At 40.2% G+C, this 13,562-nt stretch overlaps 1 protein-coding gene across 2 annotated transcripts in view; it reads right to left on the bottom strand.

Moving 5' to 3' along the window:
- LOC108702965 (protein TANC1) overlaps window positions 1-13,562 on the bottom strand; it is a 131,608-nt gene that overhangs the window by 87,163 nt on the left and 30,883 nt on the right. For both annotated transcript variants that reach the window (XM_018238793.2, XM_018238794.2), the window contains exon 2: window positions 7,245-7,314. In XM_018238793.2, the coding sequence (XP_018094282.1) occupies window positions 7,245-7,305 (61 nt within the window). In that variant the 5' untranslated portion in view covers window positions 7,306-7,314. The remainder of the gene's footprint in view (window positions 1-7,244; window positions 7,315-13,562) is intronic.

The raw sequence follows: 13,562 nt of genomic DNA, 5'->3' as shown, positions 1-13,562 counted from the left end.
TGAACAAAGATTTTTAGTGAAGCAGTATTCAGTTGTATGAAATCAAAATGTGAAAAACTAGCTGTGCAAAAAATTTGGGTACCCTTGTAATTTTGGTAATTTGAATGCATGTAACTAATCAATACTGATTACTGGCAACACCAAATTGGTGGGATTAGCTTGTTAAGCCTTGAACTTCATAGGCAGGTGTGTCCAATCATGAGAAAGGTATTTAAGGTGGCCAATTGCAAGTTGTGCTTCTGTTTGACTCTCCTCTGAAGAGTGACAGCATGGGATCCTCAAAACAACTTTCAAAAGATCTGAAAACAAAGACTGTTTAGTATCATGGTTTAGGGGAAGGCTACAAAAAACTATCTCAGAGGTTAAACTGTCAGTTTCAACTGTAAGGAATGTAATCAGGAAATGGAAGGCCACAGGCACAGTTGCTGTAAAACCCAGGTCTGGCAGGCCAAGAAAAATAAAGGAGCGGAAACACGAGTGCACACCGAAGAGCTGATTCAGTGCTTGTCACCCTATCATCTTTTTTAAATGCAGTGGTATAACCAGAAGAGTGATATTCATTCATTATTTATGTGTAAAACATTTAAGATTATTATTACCTTTGTCATGGCCAGATTGATATTGGAAAGGATATTTTACTTAAAATGTTTTAGTGTTCCTGTTCACTTAAGAACAAAATCCTTTTGATACAACGTTACATGGAAAAACATGCTGATACATAGACATGATAAAACGTTTGATTACATTTTAATCTAACTATAGTTCTAATTGAGCAACTGGCTGAGCAGACAGGATGTTACAGAGCCAGTCTGGATCTATCACAAAATGGAAATTCCTTTCTTGATTAAATAATTTGGCAGACCTCCCATGGTTCCCAATAAGAAAGAAGGATATAAAAAATAAAAAAAAACATATGGAGCCAGTATTAAGCCCAAGGCGCATTCCTTCAGGTTAAACCAGTTGTAGGATCAGCTTGCAATAGGGGTTTCCTCCTAAGTGGCCTGCATCATGCTTAGGTCTCTATACATGCAAAACAATAAAGCAGGTGCAGAACATATGCATCACCCTCAAGCTGCAAGAGTAGCAGGCAATCACAGGTTTAATAGAAAACATTAAACTTATACATAACTGGCTCCTAATGAACAAGGGCTTTCTGTTCCTTTTGAGCCATGCTAAGTAAATGGGATTACCTATTGTGGTATAGGTTTATGGCATCACTTATGAGCCCCTAAAAGGACAAAATCAGTCTGCATTTGAGAATCCAATCAGCATATTGCTCTGGTTGTGCGTTACAACCCGATGGGTGAGGTTTAGTCTCTAGTGTTAAGTATTCCATGTACTGTATATGGAATTTTAGGAACCATCCTGGGCTTTCTTCATAGAATTCCTTCTGCTTTAAAAAAAAAACCTAGCCAGATGTCCCTACCAGGCCCAGACTGGTAATCTGTGAGTATGATAGACTGTATTATAGGGGGGCTAGGACCCATTTTGGGATTGAAATGCCAGGACCCATTTTGTGATTGAAGTGCCAGGACCCATTTTGAATCCCAAACCAAATATGGTCCCTATTATGGAGAGTTCCTTTGCAGTCCCATTCGGCTGAACATGCACAAAAGTGTTATCACTCCCTGTCCCTTGTAGGACACACCATCTTCTGACAAATGGATTACAACAAAAAGGATTAAGGCATGTCTAAATCTGTAGTACGTAACCCCTAAATCCAGGCTATGTCTAACAGTAGGTAAGGCAAGGCTGCTTCCATGCCAGCAGGAATCCTACAGTATGTTGTGTATTGTACAACTGTTTGATGTCTGCAGAAGTTCAACGACATTGTACCATAGCTGGTAAGAGGCACAGAGAACTAAGCATTGCATTACAGAACATAACAGAAACGGAAATTTTTCACATTAAACAAAGGAAGTTCTATTTAGAGTCATTTTTAAGGACAAAAGTCTTGCCTGATGAGGAAACTTCGGGCAATTTCAGAAAAACTAAGCACCGCAAGTGTCATGCCGGCAATTTTTCATTCTAGCAGGCGGAAGGCTGGGGAAAGCAGTTTGGGGAGATTAGTCAGTTGCCCCAAAGAAGAGGCAATTAGTCACCAGGCGACTAAATCTCCCTGAATCTCCCAGTGTGACCTTACCCTAACAAGCAGGGGTAAAAAGCTGAACTCTATTGAAAAATGAACATCCTTTCACATATCTGGCAGTCCACTCACAAAACAAACAATTGTTATGCTGGGCAGGGGAATGGGTGCATTATTATACCCCACTGTTACTATAGGCACCATCTCTCCCTACTATACCTGCTATCCCACAGCCACACTTCCTTCCCAGAGTCTATTATTCAACTGTTACTATAGGCACCATCTCTCCCTACTATACCTGCTATCCCACAATCACACTCCCTTCCCAGAGACTATCATCCACACTGTTAGGCTATGTATAGGCACCATCATACCTCCCAACTATCACGTTTTTAGAGGGACAGTCCCCCTTTTGACAGCTCAAACCGCAGTCCCTCGTTCTTACTGGAAAGTCTGTTTTTTCTCTGCACTGAACAGTCAGAAAAAGAAACAACATTTTTAACTTAATTGGCTTTTGGCAGAGCAGGGCTGGGCCAAGGTAGTTTGGCACCCTATGTAAGGGCTTCAATCGGTGCCCCCCTGCCCCTCGTTCTGTATGACCATTTCCATCTAATCAGCTTACAACACATTAATGAATCGAATTGTACCTGTGCCAGCCAGCAGCACCCAAAATATTGCCACAATCTGTGCCTGTGCCAGCCAGCAGCACCCAAAATATTGCCACCAATCTGTAACTGTGCCAGCCAGCAGCACCCAAAATATTGCCCCAATCTGTACCTGTACCAGCCAGCAGCACCCAAAATATCGCCCCAATCTGTACCTGTACCAGTCAGCAGCACCCAAAATATTGCCTCAATCTGTATCTGTGCCAGCCAGCAGCACCCAAAATATTGCCCCAATATGTACCTGTACCAGCCAGCAGCACCCAAAATATTGCCCCAATCTGTACCTGTACCAGCCAGCAGCACCCAAAATATTGCCCCAATCTGTACCTGTACCAGTCAGCAGCACCCAAAATATTGCCTCAATCTGTATCTGTGCCAGCCAGCAGCACCCAAAATATTGCCCCAATCTGTACCTGTACCAGCCAGCAGCACACAAAATATTGCCCCAATCTGTACCTGTACCAGTCAGCAGCACCCAAAATATTGCCTCAATCTGAATCTGTGCCAGCCAGCAGCCCCCAAAATATTGCCCCCAATCTGTACCTGTGCCAGCCAGCAGCACCCAAATATTGCCCCCAATCTGTACTTGTGCCAGCCAGCAGCACCCAAAATATTGCCCCCAATCTGTACCTGTGCCAGCCAGCACTGCTTACTCTTACTCTCTTCTTAATAACTGGAGCAAGCAACCGAGCAGGAGGGAGAGAGGGCAGGCTGAGGTGCCAGATCCAGCCAGGGCAAGTAAGAGGGAGGTGGGAAGCAGAGCACCGCATTGAAGAACTTAAAGAAATTTAAAAAAAAATGAAAAATAAAAAATTCTTTCTTTTCAAAAGTGCGCCCCCCTACGACTGCGCCCTAGGCAGGCGCCTACTCTGCCTACCCCTAGTTCCGGCCTGTAGCAGAGAGCCCAGAACAGCCACAGCTTTAGATACGATACTTTTGTAACAATTTTGATATAAGCAACTAGGTAATTTTAACAATATAAGATAACAGGTCCCTTGGGAGAAGTTAGACTCACAGCTTAAAGGGCAATTCACCTTCATTAGCAGGTATAGTAGGGAGAGATGGTGCATACCTCCCAACATTTTGGAAATAAAAAGAGGGACAAAAAAGTTGGCGTTTGTAGCGCGGTGAAATGGTTTTTGACCACGCCCATTTTGTGGCCACACACTCTAATTACTAGAGGATTTATTATACCCCGAGGATAGAAAAAGTCAGAATCCGAAAATCTGGCATCTCTGAACTGCATATAAGTCATACCATGCCCATTTTACAATATTTGCCAGGTTATGAATGTTTGAACACATTTTTTTCTAGTTTTTATGTTTTATTACAGTTTTACTGAAGGTGAATTGCCCTATAAGCTGTGAGTCTAACTTTTCCCAAGAGACAAAACTGTTACAAATGTATAAGTCAGTGGGAGAATTCCCAAAGATATCTTGATCTGTGCTGGGTTTCGTGCAATAATTAGAAGATTTTGTGGTTTCAGGCAAGTTTTCTGGTGGAAAATCCAAAAGAATTGTTACGATTTCCTTTTTTCATGAGATGTTGAGAGAGTGAATATAAACATGATTATTGCAATCGATGCAGAATATTTAATTGATTGTATGTAGAAAGTTTCTTATTTCAGAATGATGAATCTTATATTACATTTTCATTTTAACGATAGTTCCCATTTAAAATTAACGCTCTACCACACCTAACCAAACTGTAGGAATATCAATCCATCACCCTCTCTTCAGTGAGCCCAAAAGTAGATCCCACAGTCTATAATTCATATTCTATATTGTTGCTTATGGTATCATTTATTGTTTTTTATGGTATCATTTATCGCCTGGCAACTATAAATCTGTAAAAAAAAAAAAACAAATAAAAAAGGTGTGTCCTCTTGCTCCAAAAAAAATTAAAAATAGAGCAAAGTAAGCACACATGGGTTTATTTAAGATTTGAGGTCACAAGCAGAAATGTAACAGTAATTATAATATATAATACTGCATGTGCATCTCATTACAATAAAAGGAAACAGGGAAATTTAAAGAGAAGATTGTAGCGCTCAATTAATGTGATATTTTTAGCCACGGGAGAAAGAATGGTTTATGTAATCTTTCTGAACTTAGATAAGGAGAGAAATTATTTTTTGTAAATGAAAGCAGGTGAAATACTTAAACAGATTAAAAACAACCAAAATGTTTCATATAGAGTTGAATTTATCACAAGCTGCCAATAAAACCTAAAAGTAATGGGGGGGTACCAAATTATTACCAAATGTTAGCAATGAGTGAGCAAAAGCTAAAAAGCTTTTACGCTATACTGGTGTGCTTCTTCTATAGAAAAAAACAATCCAGCCCATGGTACTTTGCAGGGGAGCACTACGGCACCATATTTCCTTTGCTCAGAGATGTAATGCAACAATAGAGTTGGGAGCATGAGCACTATCATGATTTTTTTTGAAACCTTAGTGCCCCTAGCCTAAGGCCTATTAAAAATGGGGTGTTCAGAATGACAAAAATCACCAGTGCAACCACATCACCTGGTGTAACTATAGAGGAAGCAGACCCCCGTGGTCGGAGGGGCTAGAGAACAGGGGGGCAAGACCGTGGGATCAGCTTTACTCTACTGCATACTGGGGGGGGGGTTCGCAGACTGGGGTAGCTATATACTTCAAGCCCCTCTAAAGATTTTTTTTTTTGGTGGGGCGGGTGGCATGCTCTCTTTATGCTTCTGGAGGTATGGGGTTATTTTAGCCATATTTTATGTAATAAATAAAGCAGCAGGGAGAAAACCTGAAAACAGCAATGTGTGCCATAGGCCTAAGAGTCGGGTGTCATGAAAACCAAAAATGCTGCTCCAAAGAGCTTACAGCCTTAATAAGTGGGTGCGGGAGGAGTGATAGGACTAATAAATGCCATTAATCATATAAGATACAAGTACAAGCTGTAAGTAATCCACACGCCTAGATTTTGAAGATACTGGAGGACATTTCTTTATGAATATAGTATTTTTTTTATAAGAAAAGTGACTTTTTTTTTTTTACAGATATCGTGTTTGCATAGCTAACTGTCACAAAATAATACTAGAGGCCCCTTTAAAAGCAATATTTTGGGGGTATATATGTACCATATTTCCATATTTGGAAGTACTTTGGGCTCATTCTTCATCCAGGCTGATTTACTCCAGGTTGTTCTAGTTACCGTATATACTCGCGTATAAGCCGAGTTTTTCAGCACCCAAAATGTGCTGAAAAACTCGACCTCGGCTTATACGCGGGTCATACGCCAATCCCTCACCGGATCCCTCACCTCCCTCTCCCATAGCGCATCAGGACTCTGTGACTGACGATCGCCGCCCGGAGCAGGTCCAGGAGCTCCGGGCGGCGCGTCCTTCCCTGCCGGCGTCCTTCCAAAATGGCGGCGCCCATGGCCGCCACGTGGGTAGAGGCGCCGGCGCCGCTACCCACGTGGCGGCCATGGGCGCCGCCATTTTGGGAGCGACGCCGGCAGGGAAGGACGCGCCGCCCGGAGCTCCTGGACCTGCTCCGGGCGGCGATCGTCAGTCACAGAGTCCTGATGCGCTATGGGAGAGGGAGGTGAGGGATCCGATATTACGGGATTTGAATTTCTACGCTGGACCTTCCTTACGCCCGGATTTGCTTGCGGCCAGGTAGGCTTTACATTCGGTGCTTTCCTTCTATCTTGGCGCAGTCGCTCTTTATTCTCCCTCGCAGTGCAGGGGAGCCGGCATCGATCGCGTGTAAAAAAAACTTTCAGGAGAGATGGTTGGGAAGTAAAAATGGCTCCCCCGCCTCCCTCTAAGCCGCCTTGGGCCCGGTGGTGGAATGTTGTGTGTGCAGTTGAGTTGGTTGGGGGCTAGAAGTAAAGCCGGCACCCCCTGTCGCTACACATGACGGGGCCTGACACCTCCTGACGACGCCTTCTACTTACGGTAACTGGGGGAAGCAGCCACTCTGTATGGTTAGGGGTAGAGTCGCTGGGGAACATGCCTTCTACTGTTTCCCTGTGGCCCCTAACTTTTTGTCTTCCTACTGTCTACTACATACTGTACTATCCTGGCTAGCCCCATATCTATCATCTATCTATCTATCACTGCTGCTCTTAGCACCTGTATTTTATTTATATATGTGGCTATTGAGTGGATCTGTTGGGATGTTTGTTCCCTTTGTTATGAGATGGGTACGACTAGCTGCTGCCTGGCCAATCAATTACATTTTTTTTTAAACTTGTGCTTGTTTTTATGAATTAATGTTTTAAGCATCATGGCTTGATTTTTAACATTAAACCGACTGTTTGATATTTCTGAGACTTTTCTGAGTTGTGTCTAGGCTTATACGCGAGTCAATACGTTTTTCTGGGTTTCATAGGTAAAATTAGGTACCTCGGCTTATACGCGGGTCGGCTTATACACGAGTATATACGGTAGTTAGAATAATTTGTAAACTTAACAGGAGGGAAAAACAAAATGAAGGAAAAATGACTGACCTGTGTCTTTTTTGCTGGCTTTTACACCTTCTCGGCCTTTCTTTAAAACTGCCTTTAACATCTTTTAATCCTGAAAGAGGCAAAATAGAATGATATTGAAATATTAATATACAAATGTTACACACAGTACAATGAAATAAAGTATGGAAAGGCATTTTTAGAGTTTCTCCTTCTGGGGGTAATGATTGGGGGGGGAGTTCAGAGCAGTAGGCCCTTAATAGTCCCTTAAATCACCTGTCTGTCGAAAGACGCTGCACTTTATGTCCTGTAACAGAGCTATTGATCTATCTGACTGACTGTCTGTCTGTCTAGCTATCCAAATGTGTGATGCTTATTGGAAGTATTGGAAGTATACATGTATCAGAACAAGTCTTGCTTAGCCCAATCCTCTCAATGTTCCTTATAATACATAAGGGTGATATGATAACTATGTATAAATATATAAGGGGATCATATAATAATCTCTCTAATGCTTTATTTACCAGTAGGTCTTTCCAGCTGACACAAAGTCACCCATTCCAATTAGAAGAAAAGAGGTTCCGCCTAAATATTCGGAAGGGGTTTTTTACAGTGAGAGCTGTGAAGATGTGGAATTCTCTCCCTGAATCAGTTGTACAGGCTGATACATTAGATAGCTTTAAGAAGGGGTTGGATGGCTTTTTAGCAAGTGAAGGAATACAGGGTTATGGAAGATAGCTCATTGTACAAGTTGATCCAGGGACTAGTCCAATTGCCATTTTTGAGTCAGGAAGGATTTTTTTCCCCTTCTGAGGCAAATTGGACAGGTTTCAGATGGGTTATTTGCCTTCCTCTGGATCAACTGGCAGTTAGGTGATTAAAAAAAAAAAACTTGATGGACGTGTGTCTTTTTTAACCTTACTTACTATGTTACATGAAGGGCTTCAACTACTGCGAATATATAGTGAATAAAGTACCCCCTATTGTAAAAATATAAGGTTATTATATGTCACTGAGGAGTTCCATGACCATATAAAAGTATGAGGCCGAAGGCCGAGTGCTTTTATACAGGTCATAGAACTCCAAGGTGACCTTTAATATCCTCATATTTTGCAACAGGGGGTACTTTATTTATTATAATACCCAAGTTTCAGTGAGTCATGTGACAGAAATAACATCACTGAGCCCCGAGTATAAACAATGGCATCACTAAGCACCCTTTATAAGGATATAATTTACAGGTAATTCATGGCTCTTGTGTATTATATCCATATAAACAACTTAAGATAGATAAGCCATGTTCACCACTTAGTTATTGGCCTGGGCAATATATGCAATTAAGATTCACAGTGTGGCAGTACCTGAAGTATCCAAAAAGGAAATATGTGGACTTTATGTACATAAAGTAACCTGTTAGAGTGAGAAGAAAAAAAAGATTTGGCCAAGTTGGAGGGCACATTCATAGTGAAGCAGATAACCAAAGGACAGCTGGCTGTCACAAAGTAACCCAGCGATACCTTTTCTCCAATTAAGAGCTAATTATATATATGTATAATTAATGTATAATTAATTAGTGCAGATGAGGATCTTATCTTTCCCCAGAATAGCTGGGACCAACATCCGGAAACATAAAAACCCATGGCAAACAGGGTGTTGTACTTATCATTGCTCAAACCCTTATGCCTGTAGGTGGGAATTATCTAAGAATGGGAAAAACAGTTCTACCCAGCAATATATGACTGCCAACACCAGCTTTTGTTACATACAGTGACAAAAAATACATTAGCCATATCTAAAGCTGGTCATACATAGAGAGATTCACTCATTTGGCCAAAGATCGCTTCCCGATATGCCCACCTTGAGTTGGACGATATCGTGCTGATCTGATCGTGGGCCCTAGGGCCCAACGATCAGATCACATTAACCAGAATATGGGAGGTCTGATTGAAGACTGCATCAACAAACAGACCTGCCCAATCGTGGAAGCATGTTGGAGGACCCCCATACACTGCCCAATAAGCTGCTGACTTAATCTGTCAGCAGTTTATATAAGCATATGTATGGGGACCTTTACTGTTGTGCAATACAGTGACATCTGAAACATATCAGTAGCATAAAATAGATTATCCTCAATTATTCTCTTTTTCAAGATGCACAATATTAAAATAATAATCTACTTTGTCCAACATAAGTTTTGAACCTTACAGCTCACAAAACGGCAGAAGATGCGTCATGCATCTACAGGAGTTGAAAACACAGCCTTCACTGTCATAAAGATAAGGAAACTATGTCAGTAATTTCAATTTCTCATTCATTTTTCAGATTACAGAGATGACTAATGGGTTTCCAAGTACTAAAAGTACTACTCCCCTGCCCAGAGAAAAGAAAACAAGTATGATTTACATCAGTATCTGCACCAGCTCATGATACTGTATGCAATATTGATTTAGAAATTAAAATATAACCTAATCCTCTACTTCTCCAGCCTGATTTGTATGGACTTTTGGCTTCACATAGCTTCCCTTACATACACACACTTTTTCCTTATGCCAATGCTCAATATCCTGTTGAGGCAGTCGAATGCTCAGCCTGGGGTAAGCAATATGTAAGTTTCAACTCATCAGTATTAATGCACATAAGCAAAAAAAGGATAATCTAGAGATAATTTTGTTCTACAGTGCATGTGAAAATCTACTAAATGCTCATTTGTCATAGGCTATTTAAGGGAAGATTTTTGAACCATCTACAGGTATATTTTCCCATTAAAGTCATGCCTTTAAAACGCATTGGAAGCCAGAAAGTATCCTTACCACTTTGTTCTGTAATGAGATCTGATGGGTCCTCAAGGGAAAATAGTTAGAAGCCTATGGACTACTTAAGGAGAAAAAAATTGAAGCTAAGATACAGTCTCCCTTTAAAAACATTTTGTTAGACTCACCAGATTCCAGGGAGTACACACTACCAGTGTGCAAGGAGATCTTTTGGTTTTGGGTCCTCAATGTGCCCATCTATATGTATTATATTATATATATATATATAAGATTATTTAGACTCACTTTGTTCTGAAAGGCACAAGAAATCTTTTGGGTCCTCAAGGGGCTGAGAAATACAATGGTATGATTAAAACGGCGCATCCTGTTGCAAAATAACACACAGCATTCCCTGCATACCATATGTAATCAAGGTTAGGAGGCTAAACATGGATCTCTGGCTTTGAAGCCCAGTGAAAAAATGCTTGGCATAGCACCAAGGCTATAAGGGAACACAAAGCAAAAGATCAAACCCAGCACTGGAAACCAATTGATCTGGGTAACATTATTCTATCAAACGTTTCATTGCCAGTTTGAGCAAACACTGTTTCATGGTTTTGATCTCCTTGCAATAAAATCCTCTGCTCACATGATAAAACAAGATAAGGAAGTAATGAGAGTCAGTTTCACCGAGACTGTTACATCTCCTGTACAAACTGCTTAGAGAAGCACATGGGCTGCATAACTGCTCTAGTTAATATTATTGCATTTGCTTGGGATTGAAGACACACAGCCATCACACTATTCCTATATTCTTTTTTTTTTTTTAACAATACCTTTTCTTTTTTCCCCCCTACATTTCTTTATATACTGTGCCACATTCATCAAAGACTGTTCAATCATCCACATGTCATCTTGTGCCAGTGATATTTAGTCTCATTTCCATACCATACAACCCTCACAAACACATGGGGTACCTGCCAAAACCATACTGATAAAACACAAGATATAACTAGGCTCCTCGTAGGCCAGATGAAGATCACTGGTTTATAAGCTGCCAACTCGGCCCATCAGTGGCTTTTAACAGGACTGTGTTAGCGGCCCATTTATCAAAGTCCGAATTTTTCTCATTATTTTCTGAAAACAATTCAGACCAAATCTGTACGGGTTTTTTCTCCTTATTTATCAACACACTTTCACGAAAAATTTGTGGGGTTTTCTCCACTAAAAATTCAGATTTTATAGTAAAAACTGATTTTTCAGGTTTTTGGCATTATGAGTTTAGTAAATAACCCCCTTAGACTTGGGTGGCACAAGATCCAGCTAATAAGCATAAACCATATCAAGCTCATTTATTTTTTAGGCTATGCACAAATGTGCATTTTTAAGATATAAGGTTGCTGGATGGTGCTGGCATAACCTATAAGGCAACATAGAGAGGGAATTTATCTAGGCTTCAGGGTTTTTGAGGAAAATAAATATAGTTTCTAGGTAAAGGTTTTTTTGTGGCTGTGGCTTTCCAGTCATTTAGATTTTAGGGGTGGGCAGAAAAAAACATGTCACAATACCAATTAAATGTAATTTCAAAGAGCAATAGATTTTTGGCTGCTGGGGTCACTGAAAACTGGAGAGATCAAAAGAGGAAGGTAAATAATTAAAAAACTATAATAAAGAACAATTGCAATGTCACTAGGAACAGAATACTCGATAACATACTAAAAGTTGGACCACCCCTTTAAGGTAAAATATGAAAAAAAAACCCTGCTTTAATATATTTTGATCAATAAAATGGATTAGTTTACTGGGAGCTCTGGTGAGTATGCCATCTTGCTTCTCTCTACAAAGGAACAACTTTAGGGGAGAATATAGTAACATAGTAAGTTGGGTTGGAAAAAAAGATAGCAGATAAGCTCTGTAGAACATAGTGTTACCTGTTATCCACTATTTAACCTGTACCATAAAGCCTTTTTCAATTCCTGCCATTGCTACACAAGCAAGCTAATTTATATGAATTATGAAGCAAACAGATCAGCTTTTGCAGTGCAGGGCAATAATACATGATATTTACATTACTTTCGGTGTTATTGTTCCTTTAAGTATGAAGACTTTTGCTCATCACCATGTGCAATGCCAGGCATTGACTGGGGTATTGCTGAGTTACACTATTGGACTGTAAAAAAATGGAATTGTGTCCCTTGGAGTGATGAAGTGTGACAGAAAAGTGTCATACGTATGCCAGAAGAACACTGCCTGCCTGAATGCATAATGCAGAGGTCAAAGTTTGGTACAGAGAAATTTCTAAGGTTTGTGCCCGTAGCTCCCTTGATAGCAAACCTTAAAGGAATCATTCAGTATAAAAATAAAAACTGGCTAAATAGATAGACTGTGCAAAATAAAAAAAAATGTTTAGTTAGTTAGCCAAAAATGTAATGTATAAAGGCTGGAGTGACTGGAGTGTAACATAATAGCCAGAACACTTCTTCCTGCTTTGCAGCTCTCTTGGGGGCATATTTGCTTAGGTACTAAGTAAGATGTTAATTCGATATGACTATGTGTATTCATCAACATAAGAAAATTAATCTTGGCTAATGAACGCTGTTGTATATTTGCTATTAAGAATTTGTCAGCACAAAAGTTTCTTAGTAAATTTTCTCTAGCGTTATTATATTGCTAGCGAAACTCTGTTTACATACTTGTACTTACGGCAGTTTAAATATCGCGACTACATAAAGGTCGCATGTATGTTTTAAAGGAATTGTTCAGTGTAAAAATAAAAACTGGGTTAAATAGATACGGTGTGCAAAATAAAAATTGTTTCTAATATAATTAGACAAAAATGTAATGTATAAAGGCTGGAGTGACTGGATGTCTAATATAATAGCCAGAACACTACTTCCTTTTTTGCACAGTCTACCTATTTACCTTTTTTCTTTCTACTACTGATCTGTTCCTTTAAGGCTATATCACGCAAAGGAATTCTTGACAATTTGATGCTTCCCATGGAAATGTTGCAGCAGTTTACAGAAGGTTGTCTGTTTCTGTGCAATAATGCCCCAATCCAAAACACAAGGTCTATAAAGAACGAGTTTAATAAGATGGGAGTGGAAGAAGGTGACTGGCCTGCACTAGCTCTGACCCAAACCCACCTGAACACCTGTGGGATAAATCTGAATACCAGGTCTGATCCATCAGTGCCAACTTCCCTTAAGCTCTTGTGGCTGAATGGAAGCAAATCCCACCAACCATGTTCCAGCATCTAGTCGAAAGCCTTCTCAGAGAGTAGGGACTGTTATAGCAGCACAGGGAGGGCCAATATTAATTTTAATTGTTGGGGAGACAGGTTTTTGCATAGTTGTGGTCAATATCATTTACACTGCAATTTATTTCTCTCTATCACCATTAAGTTAAAAAATGTTATCTCTAGAAATGTTGCTTTTCCTCAACAAATCCATGAAGCTGAACTATTGCAAAGTGCAATATATGAGCTGCATTGTGCACTGAACGAGCTCCAATTCGTTTATGGCCCTTTCCTAAGATTAATGCTTGACTGTGCCAGTTGCTTATAGCTAAGGGCAATGTCACACCAGGAGACTAGTCGCCAGCGATAAAT

The sequence above is a fragment of the Xenopus laevis genome, chromosome 9_10S (assembly GCF_017654675.1).
Source record: "Xenopus laevis strain J_2021 chromosome 9_10S, Xenopus_laevis_v10.1, whole genome shotgun sequence".
In the NCBI taxonomy this organism is placed as follows: domain Eukaryota; kingdom Metazoa; phylum Chordata; class Amphibia; order Anura; family Pipidae; genus Xenopus; species Xenopus laevis.
Note: the sequence above shows the minus strand (reverse complement) of the source record. Positions and strands in the feature narration are given on the sequence as shown.